This window comes from Lagopus leucura, unplaced genomic scaffold, assembly GCF_019238085.1.
Source record: "Lagopus leucura isolate 7727_CA_CO unplaced genomic scaffold, USGS_WTPT01 88-13_obj-0_obj, whole genome shotgun sequence".
NCBI lineage: Eukaryota > Metazoa > Chordata > Aves > Galliformes > Phasianidae > Lagopus > Lagopus leucura.
Genome location: NW_024967932.1, coordinates 1 through 27287, shown reverse-complemented (window position 1 = coordinate 27287; position 27287 = coordinate 1). Strand labels below are relative to the sequence as shown.

General features: G+C 40.6%; 3 protein-coding genes across 5 annotated transcripts; 1 reads left to right on the top strand and 2 right to left on the bottom strand.

The window, feature by feature from the left end:
- Window positions 1–538: 538 nt before the first annotated feature.
- CUNH15orf65 (chromosome unknown C15orf65 homolog) lies at window positions 539–867 on the top strand (the record flags this gene model as incomplete). Its single annotated transcript, XM_042894133.1, has 1 exon — window positions 539–867. A coding segment is annotated over one exon (329 nt), but the record flags the coding sequence as incomplete, so codon positions are not given.
- A 1578-nt stretch (window positions 868–2445) lies between these two features.
- Window positions 2446–10440, bottom strand: DNAAF4 (dynein axonemal assembly factor 4). 3 transcript variants are annotated; one of them, XM_042894138.1, is made up of 9 exons: window positions 10194–10440; window positions 9221–9368; window positions 8384–8517; window positions 7251–7491; window positions 6358–6503; window positions 5707–5816; window positions 4892–5045; window positions 4182–4287; window positions 2446–2873 (listed from the first exon to the last, which is right to left on the bottom strand). In XM_042894138.1, exons 2-9 carry the CDS (start codon window positions 9246–9248, stop codon window positions 2764–2766), a joined length of 1029 nt encoding a protein of 342 aa, XP_042750072.1. In that variant the 5' UTR covers window positions 9249–9368; window positions 10194–10440; the 3' UTR covers window positions 2446–2763. The 3 variants fall into 3 exon arrangements, with proteins under 3 accessions (XP_042750072.1, XP_042750069.1, XP_042750071.1); XM_042894135.1 differs by lacking the exon at window positions 10194–10440 and adding an exon at window positions 9838–9960; XM_042894137.1 differs by lacking the exon at window positions 10194–10440 and adding an exon at window positions 9458–9743.
- A 6452-nt stretch (window positions 10441–16892) lies between these two features.
- On the bottom strand, window positions 16893–27100 carry PYGO1 (pygopus family PHD finger 1). The gene is made up of 3 exons (XM_042894134.1): window positions 26980–27100; window positions 22596–22681; window positions 16893–20875 (listed from the first exon to the last, which is right to left on the bottom strand). Exons 1-3 carry the CDS (start codon window positions 27026–27028, stop codon window positions 19754–19756), a joined length of 1257 nt encoding a protein of 418 aa, XP_042750068.1. The 5' UTR covers window positions 27029–27100; the 3' UTR covers window positions 16893–19753.
- Window positions 27101–27287: the final 187 nt, after the last annotated feature.

The window sequence follows — 27287 nt, the reverse complement described above, 5'->3', positions numbered from 1 at the left end:
GCCGAGCTCGGCGCGGGGCCGCGGAGCGGCCCGGCCTTTGGAGGTTCATCCCCGGAGCCCCGGGTGAAGGGTCAGCGCTCCTGGGCGACTGCACCGCGCCGCTCGCATGAGAAAGGGGGTGAGCGGGAGCCCTGCTTAGGGCAAGCCTCTGACAGATTGGAAGAGCCAAAAGCGAAACGTAACAACCATATCGCCTTATTCTTACACGTATTTTCTTATCGCCCTTACTGCTCCTGTCACACATTAAGGCACGTATGCTCAAAAGCTTATCGCTGATGCAGAAATTAATGCCACGTCAAGCTTTGCTACTACATCTCAACACGAGTTCATTTCTCCCTGCCCCCAGCTGACTACAGAAGATCAGAAGCAAGCAGTGTGCAGCTCCCTGCTGCACCCGGGTATTTCACTACATGCCTTGCACAACACTCTGACCACAAACATGAACAAATGTGAGATGTTCTGCCCCAGTATGTGAAAGGCTGAGCGTAATTTGCTTCTTTAGCAGGGCAAGATGACTTCTGCTGAGAAAATGCCTCAGAGTTCAATCACCAAGAAAAAAAAACATCTCCTCATCCTCCTCCCCCCACAAACCCCTGGAATCCCATGTCCCCCTGCATGCTGGAGCCCGGCACACTCCTGCCCAGCAGTTCTTTGGCAAAGCCTCAGGTTTTGCTGTTTGAAACAGCCTCATACGAATACAACACTGCAGTACCTACTGCACAGATGCTGCCCCATACGTATCTTCCCCTGGATCAAACATTTCCAGAACACTTACTCACTTGTGGATCATCTCAAGACAGTTATTTAAATACTGCCTTTGACAGAAGTAGGGTTTATGACTACCCCAACTTGCAGCATACTTTGTAACAAACGAGTCCGTTCTCTCACAGACCAGACACTTTGCTTTAAGAACTCTGACTTTGTTGTTTCAGTTGTTCTGGGAATAACAGCCAAATATTTCAGTTGCTTTGTTTGCTGCTGTGAGTAAAACATACCCAAAAAGATGTAGCACATTAATGACGTGCTTCTCCGAGTCAAAACCGAACTGCAAAAATAAAACTTTTGAAACCTATCATATGTGTAACTCAAATCTGTAGCAAGAGTCAAATGCAGGAGTCGTTTCCTGGAATGGTTATGTTTAAATCATTTTCTGATTTTAAAACTCTGCACTGCTACATCCCAGGACACTAAGTATCAGCCTACCAAAACTGACTTTGATGTGGTATACACAGCACAAGCTCAGGTGTTTAGATCAGTTTTACTCCATTTGTTCCCCATGTAGCCAAACCAGACAGGCTGGTGTTATCTGTACCACCAAGTACATTCGATTCTGCAGGCTCTCGTAAGGGAACTGTGTCTATTTCACAGCAGTAGAAAAAGGCACCTGCCTACATCAGAAACAGCCTTAAGTAGCTATCGCAGATCAGTACAATACAAAGTATTGTATAACTTATCAATAATATAACTTATCAATATTGTACATTGATGTATATATTGTGTAATGTACACAGGTTATTCTAACAGACTCCAAACCAAACCAGAGAATTAGAGACTCAAAAACAGAACCTGCTTCTTTCATCTTCCTCCTCTCAACAGTGACTCCTTATCTTAACCCTCGCTTCTCCTCAGTACCTACCTGAAAGAAAGTTACCATATTTTGGCAAGTGTAGTATTACACTTAACTGAGGCACTGCCCTCCTTTCAACTGCCATGAACAAAGCATTCACACCTCCCTGCCCTGCAATTCAGTAAGTATCTGCAGATAAGATGGCAGCTACCCCCGGCATTTCTGACTCAGCTCAGCACAACTCCCAAGGCTCTAGGTCAAACATCTGGAAGCAACACCTGCCACCCCGTCCTTGTTTCAACAGCATGAAAATTGCACAGAATATCTTATCTACATATACATTTGTACATTCTTTCTCAATTCCCTTGTTCGGTCAGCCCAAATGATACAAAATAGTCTGCAAATATTTACAAATCATGGCTGCTAAAAAAGAATATTCTATGCTACATAAAATTTACCTCATGATTTCAGGTGGAGGTTATCTAAACTGGGTGCCTGAATTACAGTGTATGAATTCACTGTCTTAGTTTCAGATATACCAAGCTCTAGAAGCACAAAGAAAAGAGGAAAGCACATAAAAAAAGAGAAGAGCCTTCAGACTGCAGCAGGAATTGCGAGTGCTCAACAGGCACAAAAATTCAGACTACCATCCATGTTAGATTTATTAAAAATAAATTAATATTTCCTAGTGCAAATCCATATAAAATGTATGAAATTACTAAACTTATATTTCACATAGACTTCACAGCAGATACTTTCACTAGTATCCAAGCACAGATAACTGTTTTGTCTTTGGTGAAGAACAGGAAGAGAAGTTTTGTGCTGACTACAGGGAACTACTGAAGATGTTTGAAAACTCACTGTCTACATTCAGTAGATACTTCCAGACAAATAATTTATTTGGCTGTAGGTAACTTCAAATCAAGTACAAAAGGTATGTTTTATTCTTTAGCCCAACACACAGCACAGAAAAAAAACTTGACAACCTTGTATCAAAATGATATGCAGTATATCTAATCGTATTTGTTATAGAACCATGCTTGCCAAAAAATAACTACTCATATCCAGTATTTTATAAATTCAATAGGTATTCCAAGTGAAACAAAAAAAAATCTAGTTAGCAACATACTGAAGAGAACATGAACTAAGGCTCCTTCTGAGGCCCCCAAAAGGCACAAAAAGCTCCTTTTTTATTTTTAAGAATTTTGCACTGTTCCCTGAATTGTGTGTCGAATCTTCTCTGCATCTTTTTCTATGGTTTTATTTTTAGGATCAATCTTGAGAGCTGCTTCATAATCCTGGAGACCTATCAATACATTAATAAGAGCGTCAATCATTAATGCAAATGTCTTTTCCTCTTTAGCAACTAACTGGAAATAAACGCTCCCTGGCTGACTGCATAAAGTACTGCTCTTGAAATTTGCTATTGAGCAAAACGGATCAGAACAACAACAGGATTAACTGCTGTCAGTATACTAAATGTATACCTGGTTCCTATTATTTTTAAAAAATATTTTAATGGAAACATCACTGCTACACAAACATTTCAGGTCCTGAAACACCAAAAGAGACCCGCTTCATCATATGTATGTGTCCCTGCTCACACACAGAGGTCAACTAACTTTGGTCTAACTTAGGCTTTCTTCAGCCTAAAGACTTTTCACAGGATAGGGCTTCCACCTGCAGACTATCTTACAGTTGTTCTAAGTTTGCTATTCAGCAAATAAACAAATGAGCACAACAGCCTAATCAAATGGTTTCTACATCAGACAAAATTATAACAAAGGCACACAAGGACGGAAGGAAGTAGTCCTTATTAGGCTTTCCTGTACAAGTGAAATTGCAAGGAAGTGACAATGGGATTCATAGATAAGATAACAGCTGGGAAAAGCTCTGCATAAACATTTTGAACATTCTTCACTTGCTATGATCATCTTTCCGTTTTAACTTTGCCTTACAAAGCCAAGGGACACATAACTCATATCTGTATAAAGATGACACATACTTGATAAACATCTTTTTGGTCAATATGGATTTCATATACAGGTTTAAAAAGACATGTTACTACAAAGGTCACAAACAAGTAATTTAGAAATATTTCAGGTTATTTTAATTAAGGTGTTCTATAGTTGCTAATGCTATAATCTAAAAATCAGTATAGTGTTGTCTCATGAACAGCTGAAGTACTGCAGCCTAGTTTCACATCAGTTTGCCTGCCACTTTTGAATGGTTCCTAATTTGAAAGTCTCACCTCTGACCTCTCATTTCACTCCACATAATACCCTCCATGGCCAGCAGCTTGCTACAGTCAAGATTTGGCTGCAATGCACAGAAAGACTGACTACCCAACGGACCAAAGGGAGGATGATACACAACTCACTGAAGCCTTTTCCTCAATGAAACTAATGTGTACCCCCTGAATTAGAAGTATAATCAATTCTCTGACAACTTAAGATTTAAAAAAATCAAGTGGAATTGCAATTAGCCAGTAAATTGTCCTTCCTGAAAAGAAAAAAAAAAAAACACAGATGTGAGCAGTCTCACTGAGCTAAACCAATGACTCAGTTGTCAGAATGGGTCCATGTGCATGTGTTCACAAAGATCAAGGTCTTACCTTCAGCATACAGCTCCAGCTGACAAAAGGCTGTGCCACGTCTCACATATGCTTTTACTCGAGCATTTTCATTATCAGGAACAGGTGGTGTTAGCAATTCTAGTGCCTTCACAAATGAAAACACCAGAAATAGTTACAAGTAGATTTTCCACAATTCCGTTGATTTTTTTGTTTGTTTGGGGTGGGTTTTGTTTGATTAACTTACACATCTTCCTTTCACTTAATAAATTACAATTGAAATGTAACTATACAGCCTACATAACTCACTAGTATTTCTATCGCTCATCCCACAGTTTGATAAACATATTATCACTGCCATGGTTAATACAAAGAGATGATGCAGCCCTTACTAAAAAATGTCTGGTATTTTTAAGGTGTCTTCCTTACTACTTCTGCCACCTCTTTTTTCTTCCCATCATGTGAAGAACATTACAATATAATACAACAGGTATTTGTGCACATTCAGTACTTTTTCTGCTCCAAGTTGGTGGTTTGTTTTGTTTTAATCCTTGGAGTGAAAATGTTCCTATGATATTTTACCAGTAAAGAAGCATGTACCAAGTCAACTGGTTTCATTATATCAATTCCAAATTTAAAAGTTGTGAACTGCACTATAACTTTTTTTTACAGATCTTCTTGAAACAGAAGTATTGCAATAACAAATCACAAGTGTGTATAAGACAACAGTCTGAGAATCTATACGTTTATACCTTAGAGGAATCTTCAATGGCTTTGTGTAAATTTCTCAGCTTAAGATGGCAAGCAGCACGATTCAAATACAGCAGTGGAAGCTTATTGTTTAGTCGGACTGCAAGGTTATATGCATTTACAGCTGCAAGATAGTTTCCTGTTGCAAACATTTTGCTAAGTATAAAGCAAGAAGTGAAACGTGATTTCAACAAGATAATGCATCATGAAACAAATATCTACTTCTTAATAAGAATTAAGCAAAAATTATGGATTTAGCAGGTTCCATTTGTCGTTTACAACTTTTTCTGAGAACTTAATGTTCAGAACGTCAAACAATGCACAGAACATAGCACACTGATCATGTTTTGCAAAGTCACATGTACAGGTCAGCAAAAAGTGGACACATTTATGCAGCCACATGACTAATTTTAAGAGATACATCAGATTATGATTATCTAATCAAAACATCCTGTATAACACAGCTACATAAATGCACCAATAGTTTTATAAATTCCTAGTGCTTGCTTCAGACAGGTATTTGACATCTGAATAAGTGCAACTGACAGGAAATTACCTAGGCATAATATTTCACTAATTGAACGGTCCTCAGTGTGAAAATGTGCTGTATTTGTTTATGATTTTATTTTTAAATGATGAATTTCCTTCAGCAATTTCATCTCATGACTTTCTATGAGATTAAAAACCCTTAAGCTATCAATAAACTCTTCACTGTGTAGACATTCCTCATCTGTGTTTAGAATAAACCAAAAATATTACAAACACAGTGTAACTAATATTTCATTTTAAATAAATCTTCATATGGAATCTGACTTACTTTCCCTTGTCCTTTAACCAGTCTGGATTTTTCTCCTCTTCTTTTAAATCTTCCAGCTCAGACAAATCAGCATTTATTATCCTTCGAGCTTCTGCCTGTTTTTGTAGCCACTTTAAATATACAATTTGCAAGTATTATTTCTGAAGGAAAAATTAAATACTGTTCTTATCTGCTCATTCAGTCTACCAAAAGAATTCTATTTGCCTCATATTTTGGGCAGAGATAAATATTCATTAATGTAAGACAGGAACAATTTCCTATTTTCCCCAAATATTTTATTGCTGTGTGAGAAGTAAGGTCACTGCATTATTAATACCTGTTCAGTAAAGCTCAAGAGAGACTTATTGTGAGAGCTAAGCTTCAGAGAGTTCCTTTTTAAGACAGAACTTAATGAGTCTTAAGTGTAAGAGCAAAGAAATTTCCAACCTTGTACTTCATGGAATTCAGTGTTGCAAATTTTTAATTAAAAAAAAAAGTCATTTATCTACACAATGCATGGTGAAAAGTATTTAAATCTTTAGATAAGACTGTATTCCTTGGAAGGTAAGAACAGACCACAGGTAACATTTTTGCCAACTTCCTGAACAAAGGGTAAATGGTTTGCCATCCTGGAAGACAAGAGAAGCACCAGACAAACACAACAATCCCTACCTCTTCCTCTTCTGCTACACGAGACTCTCGAAGAGCTGTAGGAAAAACTCGTGATGTGAAGTTGATTTTAATGGTACCGGCAGATCGAGGAGCTGGCAACTGCTCTTCTCTTAAATTCTCTGAAAAGATACTATAGGAACCACGACCTACAAAAAGAATTAGAGTACTAGAACTGAAAAGAGAAGGAAAAGGGATTATTTTTCTGTTTTTCTACCAAATTCCAAAATAAACCTAATCTAGAAATTCTGGTTATTAGAAATAAACCTTCAGGAAAGTTGGGACTTATTCTATTGAAGTAGAGTTTCAAACAGCATTTGTTCTTGCTGCTAAGCATGCAATGTATTACTGACACTACACTGTCAGAAATGGGTTCTTTTTAAAGCACTCTTTCACTTACATGACTCTCTAGCAGGGCAAGTGTAAGACCTAAAACTAATCTTACTGAACAATTTAAACAAAACCAAAAGGAACAAACTTTTCTTGGCTTAGTTCCTCATTAGCTCTCTGCAGGGCCAAGGCATGGGAGAGTGAAATGAGACTGCTTATCTCTGCAAAAAATGGCAGTGTAGACACTTCAGTGGTAACATGAACTCCACCCTCAGAGAGTTTGCTTTGCACTGCTAGACAGACTTTCTGTTCTATTTTGCTAAAGCCTACAACAAAACTTGGCTTGTGTTTCCAAAGACTTAAATGAGAGCTAAGAACTCACACATTTTAGCTCAATGAATTGCAAGAAAATAAAGACACAAATGTAACTGCAAACCAAAAAAAAAAAAAAAAAAAAAGAGAGTTCAGTACAGTAGAGACAAAGATAAAAAATGAACCAGAAACATCTAGGAATAAAGTTATACCCACGCTCTGCAGCATGTTAAAATATATCTCAATAACACAACCTTTTGTATCTTTGAGTTTGGTCTTAGAAATTTCTTCATTAGGAATTCTGGTTTTGTTTATTTTTTCCTTTTTCTTCTCCTTTAGTTGCTCTCCTTCTTCATGTAGTTCCCCTTCATTTTGTACCCTCTTTTGTTTCTCAACATTGTTTTGCTGATGTCTCCATAGCTCCAACTCCTTAGCAACTTTCTGTCTCTCCTGTTCTTTCAGACCTTCAATTCTTTTTCTTTCTGCTTCTTCTAGCTGTGTAAATGATAAAACTGTGAGACACATAACATTCAATAATAAGATGTCTGAATAAAAGGTATAATTGGTTTTGCCAGTATCATGTCCCAAGTAAATAATCATCATTAACAAAAGCCCACAGGTAAAGTTATAAAAAATGCTTTAAAATGACTGTAATTGTGATGAGCAGTAAACTGATTAGTTTTTAAAAGCCATATATTTCAACTATTTTACACCACTATGGAGGTATGATCCAATTTTCCCTGCATATTAAAGAATGAAAAAGGTACTCCCCAAACAAATCTTTAATAGGCTTTCCTTTTGTCTTCAAAGTTCATTTCAGTTCAACACACAACATATGCTGTTCACATATCACCCTTACACTGAAAAAAATACTTTTTTTTTTTTTTTAAATCTACTTGGACTGCTTTATTATACTTGATTTTAAAGCTCTTCCTGCCTTTGATTCAGTCATGATGATGATTACTAGGGAGCTGGGAAGTGCCTTCCGATGAGGCCCTAATTACCAGTGCTTCTGGAAGACGACACCTCACTGAATGAGATTTTTAAAAAATGAATATTTGTCAACAACAAATGAGCAAATACTCACACTGTTTGCAGAGGCCAATGTTAATAGATTAACATTTTGCCCCATAATTATAGTCTTCTTTTAAGTGATAAAAATCTGAACTCTCACACACACACAAAAAAACTTTCTTCAGAGTAATTAATGAAAACAGCTTCTAAGTATTTTTATAGCAATTTCATAACTGGTAAGACCTATGTTTTAAGATACAAGATTCTCCACCACTGTAATAAAAATGAGTCCTTCTTACACATTTAACCAAGCAGCTCCCAGATTAATTGGCAATTACATCCACATGTTTTGTAGAGTTCCTTCTACATTTACCTTCATTGTAGCCTCCAAAGCATACTTCTTGTGCTCCTGTTTTGTAACTTTTTTTGCTTCTGTCTCCTCTTTCGCCTTTTCGTGTGCTCTTAGAACAGCATTCTCTCTTAGATGTTGCAGTTCCTCCTTGTTAACTTAAATAAACGAAAACTGTTCACTAATTTAGGTCTGAAATTCTATTGTGATGTACCACTTTCATAAAAACAAGATTCCTCTTTTACATTTTGTCTAAGAAAATGCAATGTTTCCAGCTCCACAAAGCAGTTTTCATCAAGCCCATCTCTAAACGTGAAAAAGTAAGATTCACAAACACACAGTGCTAGTTTCATAAGAAACACTGTTTTGTGCTCAGCAGAACCACTACATTCCTTATCTGTTCTGCTGTACTTTGTATTTTAACAATAAACAAGGTTCAATTTAGGAGATGTGTAGCTGCAGAAGTTACACTTTTTAAGTTATGATTTGTAAAATTACATCAGAGAAATCTTTCCTCCCCCCAAACTGGCTTTTCTAATAATTTCTCTCTCTTTTCAGAACCAGCATTTTGGCCCCAGCAGTTGATCAGTATGGAACCAGCAACACCACGAATATCATCTACAATTTCCTACGAATGAATGGAAGGTGACTCAGAAAAAAAAGAAATAAAATGTTCCCAGCTGACACCCACATTGTTCAGTGACAGATGAGAATTCTTGCACTTTCTGAAGCCATGAAGGTAAAGGTAATATTTACCTATATCAAATAATACAGTTAGAAAAGCAGCAAAGCCATTAAAGAGAGTTTTCACACAGCTTGGGTCTTTTACAGGCAATCTGTTTTTCCCTACAGAGAACTTACCATTTGCTACAGTCAGGGACTCCCACATGGCCACTTCTTTTTTATACAAAGTGAAGAAAACGATTCCATTGCCGATCTTTGCTGTGCTGTTTGTGTCATCAATAGGAGCATATAAAACAGCTTCAAATAAAAAGGGAGGGACGCTTACCTATAAAAATACAATTAACAAACACGTACTAATAACTGAATTCTTATTTCATTCTCAGACATTCCAAACAACACAAGCACACAGCACACCTCAGCAACAAGTGCTGCTCAGCAAGCCGATCACTCAGCACACCGTGCAGTTTTTAGAACCACTGGACCAGATCAAGAGACCCAAACCGTGTGATCTTCTGCACCCAACTAGAAACGGCAGACCTCGAGCTTATCCTTATAAGTCACGGTTCATGCAGAAGCTTACAGAAAAGGCAGCCAGCACCCACCGAACCGGACAGGTGCTGGCATTACTAGTTGGAACAGGGCAGCCTAGAGAGATCGGCACGAACAGCCTGCTTCACGCAAAGGGACAGCAGAGCCTAACGTTTGTAAAAGGCTGCGAAATCGGCAGCGCTGCCACGGTGCGCTGAGCGCGTGCTTTTAACGGAGCGACGCCGGACCGCAGCCCCGCCGCCCACCTTCAGGTACCGCTCGGTGCAGAAGATGTTGGCGGCGGTGACCCGCAGGCCGCGCACGGGCAGCGAGAGGTACACGGCGGAGCCGCTCTGCCGCCAGCTGTGCTCCCGCAGCCACAGCGGCATGGCGCCGGGCGTTGCTAGGGAAGGCCGAGCGCTTCCGGGGCCCCGCACCGCCCACGGCAGGCGCTGGCAGCCGCCGGCAGCCGCAACTGATGGCACCGGGCCGGAGCGGTGCGCCGCAGGCTGGGAGTTGTGGGCCGAGCCCCGGGACCGCCCGGCTACGGGGCGTACGTGTGTTGAAACTGTGGGCTCGGCAGAACTCGGCGTTGTGGGTCCGATCCCGGCCTGTTACTCACCGAGACGCTAAGCTGACGCTGGTCTGGCTTCCATCACTCACACCTGAACAGGGCAGGATAGAATGCAGCTCATGTTATCCAACTGCACTTCCATGGCTGTTGGTACTCAGAGAACTTCTAGTAAAAACTATTACAAGGTGAGGACTGATTTAAGCACTGAAGCTCCCGATGACCTCTAACGAGGGTCAGGCCATGCCTGCAGCTCAGTGTAGCGCCCCGCACAGTGCTGACCCAGGCAGGTAACACAGGCTGCTGCCCAGCCTTCCTCAAACAGCAATGCCCCTGTGTCCAAGTAGTCTAAAGCACGCAGAAAGCAGCTAGTTCTGGGGAACGTCGACTGAAGGCAAACCTAACTCACTTGGAGCAATCTTCCACCAGAAGAGCGGTGGCCAGCAGGAACAGGGAGGTGATTGTCCCTCTCTGCTCCGCTCTTGTGTGGCCCCATCTGCAGTACTGCGTTCAGGTCTGGAGCCTCCAGTACAAGAAAGACAGGGAGCTGTTGGAGAGGGTCCAGAGGAGAGCCTCAAAGATGATCAGGGGACTGGAGCAGCTCCCCTGTGAGGACAGGCTGAGGGAGCTGGGCTTGTTCAGCCTGGAGAAAAGAAGGCTGCAAGGTGACCTCATTGCAGCCTTTCAGTACCTAAAGGGAGCCTACAGAGAGGAGGGGAAATCAACTCTTTGAAAGGGTTGGTAACTGCAGAACAAGGGGAAATGGTTTTAAGCTGAGGAAGGGAAGATTTAGGTTGGATGGGGGGGAAGTTCTTTACTATGCGTGGTGAGGTGCTGGAACAGGCTGCCCAGAGAGGTTGTGGATGCCCCATCCCTGGAGGTGTTCAAGGCCAGATTGGATGGGGCCCTGGGCAGCCTGGTCTAGTATTAAATGCGTGGCAGGGGGGTTGGAGATTCATGGTCCTTGAGGTCCCTTCCAACCCTGGCCATTCTGTGATTCTGTGATTCTGTGGAGCAGTTCGGTGCATTTAAGTTCCTGAAATACATAGTTACTTGGAACTACTTGGAAAAATCCAAAAGAACCACAAAGTCGTGTGTGTGTATGTGTCCACACTCTTCTTCCCGTGGAGGACTAAGAAAGATCAAGTTAACATTGCACACGAGTTAAGGTTCCTGACGTGGCTATATTCTGAAGGAGTGATCAGATGCCAGTGGTTAATACTGTGAGCTAACTGCTGCTCTCAGTACAGCACAGAAATAGATATTGCAGAGGTTTAAAAAACTTTTTCAGAGAAAGAAATCCATCATAATTGATATAATCTCTGGGTTATTCTTCACCTTCATTCACCAGATCAGTATAATCAGAGTGAATGCTTGCATGAACAGGAATCTGAGATATGAATTAAGATCCTCATTCCAAGAACATTCAAAAGTACAAGCGAAACAAGATTTGACTCCGAGTCAAAATGCTTTAAGTATTCTTGGCATGTGTAACATTTTTTTTTTCCTAAACCTTGCATGATGCATATTTTCATGCTTACTGTAGGATCTGCATCACAGAGTAGGAAGCCTTGTTGCCAGCTGTAGCAGGAAAAGATGAGTTTATATTTCTGAACCAAGGCTTAAATCAAGATGTCTCTGTCAACTCATGGCTGTAAGTCTAAGAAACTGTAACAGAATATAAAATAAATAATGTAAATAAAAGCTAAGGAAGAATTCCATGTGAGAACCTTTTCCCCAGAAAGAACATTTTCCTACACGGACCCTTAGCTTACTTGGAAAGGCCAAAACTGCACACAGCAGTTCCCATCCTATTTGCCTGCTTTCCAGATGAAGAGTTGAGGGTAGGAGAGGACGGTAGTTTGATTTTAAAGCAGCCAAGAAACAGACAAGGTGTTCAAAGAGCAGCAGTGGATGGAATTATTAAAATGTAATAGTGATTTAGAATCCCCTCCCATTCCAGAATGTATCAGTAGTTATCTGGAAGGCATTTCTCAATTCTGGAGAGTCCAAAGGTAACAAAAAAGTCTTACATTTGCTGCCCTTCTGATTTTCTCATCCAGGTATCATTTTTACTTCAGTCACAGAGAATATACTGAAATGAAGCAGCTTGCTACTTATGCCTGCCAGAAATAACATATTATTTATACACAATTTACAACACAGGCCACAGTTACATTTACCAGTATTTGATGTTCTCAAGTAACACAAAATAGTTCCGGTACCTTACATTTATATCTATTTACTTAAATGCTGGATCTCCAATGCCAAGCTCTGTGCTTCACTTGCAGAAGATGTAATAAAAGTCACTAACACATTCTTAGGTAGCAGACTTAGCTGCTCCAACACACAAAAAGGACTCAGAAAGATCTCTCATCGGCCTTACCAGTGTTGTCTTGTTACGTACATCTGAAAAAACACCACCTACATCACAGAACTCCACACTGCTAGCTTGCTTGGTCATATGAATGAGCTCTTGCTGGGGCACTTTTGCAAAACAAACTAGAAGACAGGTCAATTCAGAATCTTTCTTCTGTTGGTAATTAACTTATCAGACAAAAAAGCAAGAAACATTCCCTGAAAAACTTCTTAAATTCCTATTTCCTGTGCTCTAAAGGACAGGGATTTGTAGTTCAGTCAAATTAATAATACTACTCTTGACCCTCTAGTTGCCAATACATGCGTATCTTGCAGGGGTCTACTTCCCACCTAATGACTTCAGAAGGTTTAAACTTTGCTTTTAATAGTTTACACTTTCTTATCTTTAATTTAATAAATAATTTCTCCACCACACACACCTCTTCTAAGTTCTCTCCCATTTCTCTCATCCCTTCACATTTTTAAAGAGCAGGAACATCTTACAAGATGCTTTTTATTCCATGAAGTGTTTTCAGTGTGTGGTTTGGGACCACGCATACCACTGCTTTTAAAGATCACCGTAAGGTTTAATTTCCTACATGTCAGCAATGGCACTTCAGGAAAAAAATATAGTAATAGCTCAGTAGGAACTTTATTAATTAGAATAAATAATTATTTGCATAATCTCTTTCCAAAATCAAAAAGCTCTGCAATTTCATTCAGCCAAATGGTGCCTTAGCATTTCTTCCCATCCTTTAATAAGTAAAAGGGACTTATGGTACAAGACCTCTTCTAATCTGCTTTGAATTTAGTTCAGATTAATGCCTCTACAGAACAGCAGATCTCTCCAACAGAGACAGGAGCTGCCTCTTCCAAATTTATACAGTTTTTTGCAGGGTTATGCCCAATCCAAATGCATTCTCACAGGCAAAATATTCAAAGAGTTCATTTATGCATTACTTCATCTTCATAAAATCAACAGACAATTTCCCTGAAAAAAAAAGAAAAAACCCACCACCTTTATTTTAAAAGAAACCAGACAACAGAAAGCAACAAAGTTGCATACAGTGATGGACAAAATCTATCACATACATTTTCCAAGAACATTTGGTTCAGATTCTAATCTTCTGAAGGGTCAATTATTACATCTTTATTAACAGAAAAAAAAAGTCAACAATCAGTTCATGTTTTGCACGGCTCAGGTGGCTGCAGATGAGTAACTTGCCTTTTTCAACTCATCTTTAACACTAAAAGGAGAAGGGAGACACAAAAAATTCCAAGTCAGAAGGCCCTAAGCAACAGTGTCTGCTCTAAGGGCCGTATATAAAAGCCTGAGGGAGAGAATGTCCTTCAAGTAAGAATTCCTCAGCAACTACGTATTATTTCGCATTTCAGGAAAAACAAACAAACAGACTAAAAGGCAAAAACAAAGAAACAAACCCTAAATATATTAAAAGCTCACCTTCCTTAAGTTAAATGGAAGTTCAGATTTAGACTATCCTTCACAGGTGACAGAAGTCTCTAGAAAGAGGCAATGCCTCTTATGACTCCAGCCCTGAACCGTCTCCAGAACAGCAATTCCTGAAATACAGTGCACAAAGCTCTGAGGAAAAAGGTGGGGCTGGATCAAAATTATTCTGAGACTGACAGTTGTTTGAACGTGAAAAGGAACAACTCCTCGTGTACAGTAAACAACACAAACACAGGCGTTCCCTACGATCATAAGCCATGTCTGAAACAGGTAACTGAGACACTGAGTACTTTAAGCTACAGGAAGTACCTCTAAGGGGCTGAACACCATTCAGCATTAATTACCTCAGAAGTGATGACACACAACACTAAAGCACTTGAGAGCCCTTTGTACCTATATAAAGCAACAAGGAATTGGAGGCAGTTCATCCAGAGTGAACGTGCATAACAAAAGATGTAATGTAGGACTGTTATATTGCCTTAAAGGTTCTGCTAAGTACACTTTATTTCCCAATTTTAAGGAGGGGTCTGTCCTAATACTCCAGAAAGCTCCAGACAAAACGTAGTAATTGCAGGATAACTTCAAAGTACATCCAGTTCTACATCTCCCTGCATATATCTAACCATATCCAATAGATTAAAAAATATATTAAAATTGCATGTTTTATAAACCAAGTAAAGTGTTGGAACAGAATTTTCACACCCATGAGCTCACTACCAAATGTTCATCCATTTGTCAGTGGGTAATATTATGGACTTCATACTAACAGTTATGGCAACAGGATGATAACGTACAGAATGCTGAAATTATGTTCTGAAATGTAGTCAGTTTTAATTATCACAAGTTGCTACCACCTATCATACCTCATTCAATGCAAGACACCAGGCCAGCTACCAACCCATAAACAATAATGTTTCACATACTTCACAGAGTAGCTCAAAACACATCATGATATGAAATAATTTGTATTACATAGTAATTTAATCCCCAGCCACAGGGTAAATGTTGGACAAAGTCTGGAAACTTTTTTTCCAATTTGAATTACATACATTAACTTTGCCACACACCACAGCACTATGCATGTATTACTTCAGACATGCTCTAATTTAAAATTGAAACAAAAAAAATTATTGCAAAAATACATGTCACCAATGTGGAACACATTCAAAATTGTATAAAAGTACTGAACTGATATTCCCCAAACAGGTATATTTAAGCAGTACATAAGGAAAGATTAGTTTTAATATGAAACAGTCATTTAAGTCACATACAACATGATAAGAAGCACGGCTTCCTCTTTTGAAAATGTTACATCAATAGTTTTACTGGCAGGCGATGTTTATATCTAAAACAAAAGGAAGATATTTAATGCAGATGTGTTATTGTATTAAGTTGGAATCAAGACAAATGTTAAGGAGGTGCTACATTTGAACACCTTCGATTTTGTAAAACTCTCAAACCACAGAAAGCATTTCACCTATAAATATCAGGGGCTGAGAACTGCAAACACTTTGAAGCATTCCTGACTTCGTGCTTGCAGTTCCATTGATTTCATTGCACTCTTGAAGTTAAGCCTGAAAATTGTACTTTAAGAATTAGTTATAAAGACCCCCCAAAAAATTTAGAGGTCACAAAATAAATTCATTTCTAGCAGCCCCCAGAATTACATTTTTTATTTTAAACAGAGGAAACAAAAACTTTATTGCTTTTCTTTTGTCTCTTTCATCTGAAGATATCAAAATAATAACTGGGCCTCTGAACACACCAAGGAAATAATCATTAGTTCAGCCTTCTGAAAGAAGAGATTGAGGCACAGCCAACCTGCTTGTTACACGCTGTAGAAGCGATCAATAAACCAGCCAGAAGCAGGACTTGTTACCTACTCTCCAGCCTATACGCAGCACTGTCACCGACCCTGACACCAATAAAGCATTTCAAAAAGCAAATTGTGCATTTTCTCATTTAAAACTGGTCTCTGGCCAAAACTAAGTATCAATCCAATTCACACCTATTTATTTCAGCCTAGGGAAAGAAAAAACATTTTCAGCAGTACGAGCTGCATTTCTGAGCATGACAAGAAGCTAGCCAGCAGCGTGCCCTTGCAGCCCAGAAAGCCAACAGTATCCTGGGCTGTGTCAAAAGAGGGGTGGCCAACTGGGGGAAAAAGGGGATAGTTCCCCACGGCTTTGCCCTCATGAGGCTGCATCTGGATTACAGCACCCAGGCCTGGGGCCCCCAGTGCAGGAGGGATGCGGAGCTGCTGAAGTGAGTCCAGAGGCAGGCCATGAAGATGATCAGGCCTGAATGCCTCTCCCATGCAGAAAGGCTGAGAGTTGGGTTCGTTTAGCTTGAAGGAAAGCTCTGGATAGATCTCACTGGGGCCTTCCAGTATTTCACGGGAATTTACAAGCAGGAAGGGGTGCGACTTTTTACATGGTCTGATAGTGATAGGACAAGGGGGAATGGCTTTGAACTAAAAGAGAGAAGGTGTAGGTTAGATGTTAGGAAGAAATTCTTTCCTCAGAATGGTGAGGTTCTGGAATAGGCTGCCCAAAGAGGTTGGGAATGTTCCATCTCTAGGTACATTCAAGGCCAGGTTGGATGGGGCCCTGGGCAGCCTGATCTGGTGAGGACAACCCTGCCCATGGCAGGGTTGGAACTAAATGATCTTTAAAGACCTCTCCAACTTAAGCCATTCTGTGATTATTCTATGATTCTACTTAAAAAGGACGCAGGCATTTCCCACAAAAACATAAAGACCTACAAAATCTTTGCAATACTTTGGTATGCAACAACAATACAGTCTAAATCACTAATAACGAAGGAATCACATGGTAGTTCAATACAAACTGTTTCATGTAGAGTATTACAAAAAACTTCACCTATTCTAACCAGCCCTCCCTCCCACCCACCCTCCTATAACTAATTTCTAATTCTAACCAGCTGACGTTTTTCTAGTACTTACTAACAAAACACAAATGCTGTTTTTCCTGTGCATACTTGAACTACTACTAGTCAATACATGCAGAGAAAAACAAAGTATAATCCTATCTCTAGGCAAAAAGTCCAGGGATGCCAAGAGCATACCAGTAGGATAAACATATAGGCCAGATGAGTTCTTGAGATCCTAATCTGTCCTACCTCTGTGATCAGGATGACAGCAAGTTTGATTTTGTTGCTTGTTATTTAATGTTTTTAAACTGGCATTTGCTAATGCTTTGAATTTGCAGGTTAATACGCACAGTAAATTCAGTGGGATACAAACCCAACATGGTACCCAGTTTAGAAAATAAGTGACATTTTTTAGACTAAGTTTCACAAATACGTGATTTAAGGCCTTTCAACGTTATATTCCAGAAGAAGTTCAAAAGAACACTATTTAAATTCTAATATCTTGGTAACTAACATAGAAAACACCTAACTTGAAATAGGATTGAGAGATTTCAAGAAATACACAGCTATTTTAAATAGCATCTGCTCCAAAACACTGAAACATTAACTGAAATGGGATGTGGAAATGTTATTGCAGACTACCAGCTTAGATAACAATATAAGCAAAGGAGCTGCTGTTTAACTTTCTGTCACTAAGCAAAATTTTTATTTCATTTACATTGCTCTAAGTCTGAACTACAAACTTCACAATGTAAATTCCTATAGAAATGGAACTGTTTCCCAGAGGAACAAATCAACAATGTTTGTCTGTTCAGCTATTTGTGTTTTTGTGTTGGTCTGCAGTTCATTTTTTTAAATATCACACCCCTAAGAAAACAAGACTAAGCTCAGTCTCTGTCAGAAATAAAGCAAGTAGCACTGAAAACAGAAGCCCTGGATCTGCCTTATGCTTTCTTTACATCTCGATAAAGGAAGTCCTTAAGATAAGGACTATGTAATTTACACTTGAGATATTATCTCCTTTTTCCTGATGAGAGGTGCTATAAAAGGGAAGGGCAATACTATACTTCTCCAATGAAAGGGTATATAAAACTCTTCAGTATTAAAATAAAAGAAAGACAGTTATCTACATCTGCAGAGTATCTCTCAGGACAGTATAACATTAGAGCTCATTTAAAATCAAACACAATGGTGAATTAGCAGATAAGCCTTACTTTTCACTCATTAACAAAGCTTACCATAAAAATAGCCTTTAAATATATATGTCTGTATTCAATATAGGCCTCTGTATCACTCATCACCACAGATCTGAACACCTTCTATCACACTAAGAAACCTGACCAGTACCTGCAATGTTTGACATACCATTTAGTTTTTTTAGCAATCGGTAATCATGTTTCCAGAACTATGGTGAGCACTACAAGCCACCTATTACTACAGTACCATCTTTCATTAAGTTAAAACAACACTTTTCTCTACAGAAACACTGATTTTCAATTGCATATGCAACTAAGGCCAAAGCGATCAAGGCTAGATGCTCCCCCACAAAAAAAAAAAAAAAAAAAAAAGGAGAATGGGGGAGAGGTGTATGCTTGAGATAAGAATAAGGTCAAACTGTCTATAATAAAGGATAATTCTTAAGAGTCGTACACTAAAGTTCTAGTGCCTTTCATACTTGTCTGCAAGATCTCAAGTTTGCTCGATTTCTGCTTGCTGGCTCCTGGTATGAGCTAAACTCTCAGATCTGAGAGCTTTCTTTGTCTTCACTCTACATTTCCTTCTCCCTCCAACTACAAGACTGGCTGAGGCAGTGGTGGGAATTCAGTGTTACTACTTTGCTGGTCAAATTATCTTGCAGTTCAGAGTCTGTGCTATACACATTCTGTTGCCTCACACCGTTCTTGCCAAGCAGATAGTGTAAGCTCAGGATGAACGAGCAGGCTCCAGCTGACAGCTCTAAGAGATGGGCAGAACCTTCCCTGCTTAAATCCGTTCACAGTTGAGGGTGGAAGACAGAGCCACCAATGGAGGATGAGCAAGAGGTATGTGACTGAACAGGGGCTGCATCCTAACATACATGCTTAAGATGAATGAAGAAAGGCTACACATGTAACCTCAGTTTTGGTATTCTCTAGATTTAAAGCACTAGACTTCATCAACTTGATCTGTCCTAGCTTTTTCCAATGTAATCATATTTTGTAACCATTTTCTATACTGCATGACCTAGTAAGAGTCCTCAGCAATTAAGTGCTTGCTGAGAAATCAAAGGATCATTGCCTTTTCAAGGAAATACCAAGGTATAAGATTTAGTGGGTTTCACTGTGTTACTAAGAGTGAAAGCACTGATTTTAGAATTGCGTTAATGCTTTAGTTCAAAAATGAGAAAAAGCACATACAAAATCCTCTTATTTATTCTAAAAAAATACAAACTATTAGTACTCCACACTTCCTCCACGTCATCTCCATGATATTCAAGGAAAAGATGTCAAGAACGTCAGTAACGGACATTCAACAATAGAAGAAAGAAAAAAAAAAAGCATTGAGTACTTGCAAGTACAGTACCATTAAAATTGAATAGTAAAAGCTAGTGTTAGTTAACACATCAGTACTAGCAAATCAGGGACTATTCATAAAGGCCTATTTTTGCCTTCAATAAAACTGTCAATGCACATCCTATTTCTAATTGGTTGTCAGAAACAAAAAAAAGAATTCCACCCTGTAAAATATTTGCACACACAAAGTTAAGAGTACAAAAGTTGAGATGGAACTTCATGAACAAAAACAGATAGTGGAAAATAACATGACAGCAATCAAACAAATCGATTGTCTTCAGAACAGAAAGTATTCACAACCAAATCTTCATAGTAAGCAGTACCACCAATTGACATTGTTAGCCATCCGTATTCAGCGCAGGCGGCCCTGCAGTCTCTCTTGTACGCATTAGCTGGACATCTTTATCAGCCATACACGTATCACAACCCCACACTGCTGATGCTTCTGCTGTAAGAAGGCCATAAGCTGACTCAGTCATGCCAGTACAGATTCGATGAAACCATTTCTGACAAGAGGCTTCACACAGGATCGCATCCTGGTCATCATTAACTTCATGTGTACAAATTCCACACGGATAGACGGGTTCAGAGGACGAGTGACCATGCCGACTGGGATGAAGGGGTGTTTTGCTGCTCTTTTCAGAGTTGCATCCTTCAGTGGTACCTCGAGGCTGGCGGGACTTACTCTGAGTCCCATTTGAATGGCCAGCATTAGTGTTATCAGCACTATTAGAATGGCTACCATCCTGATTTACCACGTTGTTTCGAGTAACAATTTTTAGGTCACTGTTACCTTGACTCACAATGTCCTCTGTCCTGTGATGATGCTGAAGAGCAGTAGTGTTCTGGCTGGATGCTTTGCTTGCACCTAGACTAAAGTCTTGCTTTTGTGCTGATGATTTTGTCTGGTTGTAAGTGCTTGGTGGGGGAACAAAAGAGTGGCTTGACTCTAGCTGAGAATTTGGAAAATTTGAATTGTTTCCAGGACCAAAGTTAGGTGGCACATCAGGATGAGGTATCTGTCCAGAATGGCCAAAGTTCTCACCAGGATTTGGTCTGAAATGCTGACCAGGCATACTGACACTCTGATTTATCTGACTGCCACTATAAGGTGGCTGATTCGCAAAACCTGGGCTATCATGTGGACCAAAGCTGAAAGAGTGGGGTCGACTAAAACCCATTCCTACAGGGTTTTGAGGAAGAGGGTGTGGCTGGTTTCTGAGGGAATAGGAACCACCATATGGCGCGGACACTCTGTGCAGCATGTGAGGTGGCATTCTGAAAGTGTTATAGCCTCCAAAGCCGGGATAACCAGGATTACCAAAATAAGGATTTCCTGAAGGAAGTGGTTTATAAGACACAGTATTATAGTTGTCATCAAATGGATTTGCAGCTACAAGGTGGTCAGAGCTTGGATTCGGCGGTGGAGCATATTCAGATGGAGGAGGAAATGAAGATCCCTAAAAACATTTTAAATACAACATTTTTATTAGTTTTACCATGTCTCTACAAGAAAGACTAGCCACAAGGTCCTGGATTAGCAGCACTACTACTAAAATGAATAAATAAATAAAATCACAGTTCAGTTGTGTAAAGCTCTCTCACCAAAACCCACCAAGCTACCTTCAGTGAAGGGAAGAGAGGAGTTTGAGCTCCAGGTAGCAGTGATTTATAGCCATCTCAGTTGCACAACCATGCTTCTGAAGACACTTAAAGCTTTTTTCTCCCTCCATTTTTTACTTAAGAAATGCAGCAACACAAAAAGCTATGTGTCCTTTAAACACACACATAACATTTCTGAAATGCTGAAGAGCAGATCTGGAGTATTTCCTTACTGTCATTTGGAGTTCAGTTTACTGGAAATACATCTCTCAAGGCACTCCGCTTCCATGAGAATATATAAACCTAAAAAAGCAATGTTACTAGAAGCCTGAGGAAAAGTATGGGTAACACAGGAGTCTGTGCACAGGAATTTTCCATATTCTGTGTACCAAACAGGTGTCCCTTAAGAACATTCAGTGGGCAATCTGTTAAGTATTGCCAGTAGGATTAAAATACAAGGATTTCTGGTTAGAAAGTGTAATCAAGTCTTCAGTGGAGCCCAGAGCCCAGAATGTCCTCAGAGCGGCCATACAAATGAACCACATTGTAGACTAGCCTGTGGGGAACATCAAGCTACTGCACCTTCACCTGAACTCCTCACAGAAAGGATGGCTTCATATTAATAAACTAAGGCTGAACACTTTTTTTTCCCAAATTTCCGCTGTCCTGTCCTGCACATTCCAAACATGGTAAGAAAAGAGAGGAAACTAATTCACCTGCCCTCTACATTATCACCACTTCTGAGCAACAAGCTCCTCCAGTAGAGAGATGTGAAGCTCTGCAATTAACTGGTTATTTCTTAGAGCAGGTTTCAACACGACTACTTTGAAAGGAAACAAAAAATGAGAAGACAAATCCCCATGGATTGGAATCAATTAATACTGGATAAGCCTAAAAGAAAGTGATCATCTGACCTACGTAAATACATTTACTCCCTCCGGGCAGTAAAAAATTAACAGATACTCTCACTCCATAGTGAGTAAATACACAAAGGAACGTTCAGCTCTACAGATATCCAATTACTTTAGATGTTTTGTATTCTGGTTTCCTTTTTCAGAAACAGAAAATGCACAGAAATGCCAGTTTGCAAGGATTCACTGGAAAGGAGCTGAACCTGCCTCACAGTTTTTGCTTGAAAAACCACTTAGGGAACACTCCAGGAGTTTGGTCAAAGCATTAACAAACTGCACTGATCCACTAGCCCACAAATCTACAAAAAGCAGTCTCACTGCAATTACTCATGTTGTACAGATTGCTACCAAGGGCTACACAGTCACTAAAAAAAAAAGGCCATCTCAGAATCAAATCCATATGGTAAAATGCAAGTCTTGCAGTCTTACGTACTTCTCCCCTTACAGGGCTTTGGCAACCTACAAAGACCTAGAATAGTTTTAGTGAGGATAACTAGCATGATAAAGTTTAATGAAGAGTTAAAATTTCAGCTTCACAATACAACTACAATATTTTCAGTGTAAAAGCAGTTTGTGAGAATAGAGCAGTATTCTGAATAGGGTAAGACAATCATTTCAGCAAACAACATGTGAGTATACTACTTATTAAGAATCAAAGGGAATTTACCTGTGTGTTTGCTTTGCGCTTTTTCTTATCAGGGCTTCCGAGCTGTACTCCTGGTCCTCCTAACCCATCCAATCCACCGTCACCACCTACAAAATTTCAAGCAGTGCAATTCTGCATTAGCTTACTTTCAGACTGTATTTTAAGTATGTCCCTGTTTGTCACACATATTGAACTTACAATGCACGGCACCAGAACTAACGCAAATCCTCAAGAAGTGAATACACAGAGGTAAAAGTTCCCACATTCAGCTATCCAGCTCTATTACCATCTAATGCCTGATTCATGCTCACTACAGTTTGAATCAAGCTTTCATTTCATGCCTAACACTCCCTAGGTTTTAACATCTCTACTTCAATTGAAGTACTTCTTACTTGCATAAGGCATAAAACTTTTAGAACAACTGCTTAAAACCATGCCTAAGATTCACCCCCTATTTAACTTAGATGGACATGGCACTTACCAACTCACCGTATGACACACGACAGCTCATTACAATATGCCATGAAGGAGGAAAAAAAAAAAAAAAAGGGTAGCACATCTATGAATATCCATTGGAAACCTGCTATGTTGTTTGGTCAGATCTCCATTTTATCAGATCTAATTTTCTCTGAATGCAAGACTTGATTAAATATAACGACACCTGCCAAAAATGAGAGAGGCTGTAGGCGAGTCTGACTTTACTCCATTGAAATCTCATTATGTAATAGAGCACAGCTGCTCTGGCAAAATAAATACATACTAAGCAAAGACTGTTCATTTTACTGATCTATACAAACATATCTGCACTTCACTCAGCACTTGCCCCAACCTTATGAATGCAACAAGCTCTCAAAGTTGTACAAATTATGGTTTTTGTTTTTAAAAACTCAATTTAGAGCTTAGGTTCTAGCACATTCCTTACTATCCCATTAGTTTTGTCTTCAGGATTTGAAAAAATTTACCTCCATTTGGGAATGCAAAAGCAACCGTGAGCCAAAGCACGGAATTCACTTCCAGGTTACATGACAACACTCCAGCCTAAGATTTTAACATCAGTACATTAAGAAACTATATGTTATTTTTTTTCCCAGGCCCACTAAGGTAATCATTTGTTTATTTTAGAAAAATAATAACAGTATGAAACCATAAGGAGTGGGCAACATAGGCTGAAAAAATTACTGTTATTTATTCAAAACTCAAATTCTGAATACAAGCCAAACTTCATCCAAATGTAAGCACAAAGAGAAACCCGTGTGTTCAGCTGTATCACTGAAGACAACCTGAAAATAACAGAATTATCAGCAGTATTATGCAGAGCAGCATCGTGTGTGACATCACACCAGCTCTACATTACACCAGTACTCCCAGAAGACAGCTAAACCAGCTTTAGGACTGTTTAAGAGCATAACAAAATCTCCCACGTCATGAAGAATTAGAACTACTATACGCAATCTAAAACATGCAACAGTTACTTCAAATATTCCTGATCAAAGGAGGCCAACAGCCATGCACCACAAGGAGCTCTCACTCCCAGCAATTCCCTTTTTTTCCTTACACTCAGCCTTTGCTCCCTCCCCTCATCACACACTTTTTTGCCTTAACAGGTTTCAGGGAAATTACCAGTCCTACTTCAAATAAAAATCCCATTTGACTTGAGCTTTAATAAGTTCCTTTTGGCTTTGCCTGTCGCTGTAGAGACTTCATCTCTGTTTTATGTATATGTAATTCCCAAAACATTTCATTACTCATAAGATATATGTAATTGGACCTCTCAAATCAACACCTATCATTACTGGCAAATTTTGAGTCTGAATTTCAGAGACTACAGCATGAAGTCATGATCCAGCTCCCAAAATAAACTCATGCTTGAGCACAGTGCATCCCGGTACAACCTACCATCAGAGCAGCATGGGATTAAGCTGAAGAGGAAAAAAAACACCATTAAGCCTTGATTTAGAATACACAACACTGCATGCACTTAGCACAGCACACAGCTACATTACTTGTAGATGCAGAATGATCCCTATATAGTTTTACATAAAGGTGCCAAACACCCCTTAAACACCAACCCTATACATCACCTTCTCAACAAGGTATTTGCTCAAAGCTCTCCCTGCACTTCCCATCAGCTTCTTTTCCTCCAGAACTCCTTTATGAGAAACTGTACTGCGAGCACCCTTGCTCACAACTGCAAAAATACGTTTCTCCATATGGTCCTATATTCTTAATACACAGTGTTTGCTGATGGCAACACGTTACAAATATTCTGATTTCTTTTCATTCAACAACTAGCAGCACAGAAATTACTACATCTACAAACGGAATACTGTGAACCACAGGAAAGTGCCGACTTACATCAGAGAAGTTACAACTTTGTAAAATTATGTACAAGCTTCCCCTCTCAGATCTCATTCTTCAAAAATGTTAGCCATGTAAATCTCTGGATTCTATAATAAGAGCCACCAATTACTGCATGGATTACTCACATGGGGAAAATCAGTCATCTGCAAGGGCTTGCAGAACTGAGTCCTACATCTGGAACATACAAAGCTTTTGTATTTGCAGTTCTCACTGTGTGAGGCCAGTGATTTAATTTAGCCCTATGAATTGATGTTTTCCCTGTGGATTTTATAATGATTTAATTTATACATGAAAGGAAGCTGAATGTTAGTCTGAGCATACCTCCACAAGAAGAGTGAATGAGAGTTATTTTCATGCAGCCAAAATAAACTTTTGGGAAAGTCACTCCTGGTACCTGCCACATAGACTCGTCTTTAAGTTGCGTACTGAGCATTTTGGAATGTTGTGATATTTGCACAAAGGGTCTAAAAAAAATAAAAAATCACTTCATTTGTGACTAATTTTGCAGGAAAAAAAAACCAATCTGTTTGACTGGAACATCATATACTTAGATGGACTTAGAGATATAAAGGCATATCTGATATCTATTCCCCTATTATGTATTATGACTGAATTGCATTTTGGCCATTTACACTTTGACAGCACAGAGGGAGCGAATCCCACATCCTCTCTGACTTCACACACAGACACCTCCAAACAAGCGCAGAGAACTGAAACTTTCAGTTGTCTACACAGTCAGATATTATGATTTTGTGTATAATTTATGCTGTACTTAACGCACTGCAAATACTCCACAGAGCGTTTTCCCATTCACTGACAAACCTCTGTCTGGGATTTTACAGCACGGGAGCCACAGTCTTTTTCACAGTGCTCTAACAACATCTCCCAGCAGTTACAAATGGCCAAACATACTTTTTATTACGGACAGAAAACTGGAGAGCCAGTCTTCAACCAGACCCAGTGAGGCTGCACTGTGGGCCTGATCCCACAAGGCCTGAGTTGAAGCAATAATCATACAGAACTCGGTGGGTACCTCCAGTGTGTGAAATGCCTACGTATGTGCAGAATCAGAGCTCAGAGCAGAGCCTAATGAATCCCAGTCCCCTTTGTAAGGCAGACGCACGTTTCCGTTCTCTCACTCTCGAGGTTGTGATCCAGCTGTTTTAGAGAAGTGAACTATAAATCCATGACAATTCGGATAACAGGATCCCCACCTTTTGCCACTCAGGCACCCACAAGAAGCTCAAAACATTAAGAACAATGGGATCCCAGGAGCGCAGCAGGAGGAGAGGGAAAGAGAAGCAATAAACTTCAGCTCTTATCATTACGACATAATTTCCACCCAACTCCAACACCCTACTTATTATTTTGGTCAGAAATGCATTTCTGCTTTTAAGAACAGCGTGGACACAGTAACCACCCCACAAACCGATGGCTGGTGACCCTAGCTGCGCAGCCCGAGGCAGAGCAGACAGCGCACATTTCAAAGCAGTGTCCGTTCAGACCTCAGAGCCACGCACTGGGACTGCTGATGAAAGACAAAAACCGCGGAGAAACGTTTCAACTCCCAGCGAGAGGAAACAAAACCCCGAGCGAAATCAAACGCGGGGCAGAGAAGCACTCCGTGCGATTTAGAGGCTCCGCATCGACCCCCAACTCGGACATGTGGCACCGCCGACGTATTCCCTTGCACCAAGGCTACGCACGCCGCATACTAATGGGCGGCACAGGCAGCAAAACACAACAGCGATCAGAGCGCAGCGCGGCGCCCGGCAGCGCACCGCCATCCCGACTTCGGCGTTTCCAGGCCCGGAGGCTGCGGGAACCCGCGGGGCCGGGCCGGAACGCACCGAGCAAACTTAGCGCGGCCCCGCTCCGCCGCGGGGAGCGACCCGGGCCGGAGGGCCGGCGGCTCGGGGCCCGGCGCGCGGCGGCTCGGGGCCGGCATCCCCGCGGGCTCCCTCAGGGCTCCCCCGGCGGGAGTTAGGCCCCGCCGGCCGTCCCCGGCCCGGCCTGCGACCCCCCCTCCCTCCCCCCGCAGTACCTCGGGATCTCTTCAGCGCGATGGGGTCCTTCTCCTGTTCCGCTGACATTACAGACAGCGGCGCATGGCTCCCAGGGCGACAGGAATCGGGGCTCTTTGATGCTGCTGCCGCCGCCGGCCCGCACCCCGCCCCCTCCGCCCCCGCCTCCTCCGCCACCGCCCCCGCCCGCTGCAGCCGTGCCCACCGCCGCCGCCGCCCCAGCGGCGCGAGCCGCCAGACTTTGCAAACTTTGGGAGCGGAAGGGCCGCGCGACGGCCCGCGGCGAGCGGACGGCCGCTAACGCCGCGCGGGGCTCCGCGGGACTCGG

What these genes read in the sequence shown, in the direction of transcription:
- DNAAF4 (XM_042894135.1), bottom strand. Translation starts at nt 9,960, where the DNA reads ATGCCGCTGTGGCTGCGGGAGCACAGCTGGCGGCAGAGCGGCTCCGCC. An exon ending in GCACCGAGCGGTACCTGAAG is followed by an intron (nt 9,369 to 9,837) that starts GTGGGCGGCGGG and finishes GTATTTTTATAG; the next exon opens with GTAAGCGTCCCTCCCTTTTT. An exon ending in GCTGGAGCTGTATGCTGAAG is followed by an intron (nt 2,874 to 4,181) that starts GTAAGACCTTGA and finishes ATGTATTGATAG; the next exon opens with GTCTCCAGGATTATGAAGCA.
- PYGO1 (XM_042894134.1), bottom strand. Translation starts at nt 27,028, where the DNA reads ATGTCAGCGGAACAGGAGAAGGACCCCATCGCGCTGAAGAGATCCCGA. An exon ending in CGCGCTGAAGAGATCCCGAG is followed by an intron (nt 22,682 to 26,979) that starts GTACTGCGGGGG and finishes GAAATTTTGTAG; the next exon opens with GTGGTGACGGTGGATTGGAT. An exon ending in AGCGCAAAGCAAACACACAG is followed by an intron (nt 20,876 to 22,595) that starts GTAAATTCCCTT and finishes AAATGTTTTTAG; the next exon opens with GGATCTTCATTTCCTCCTCC.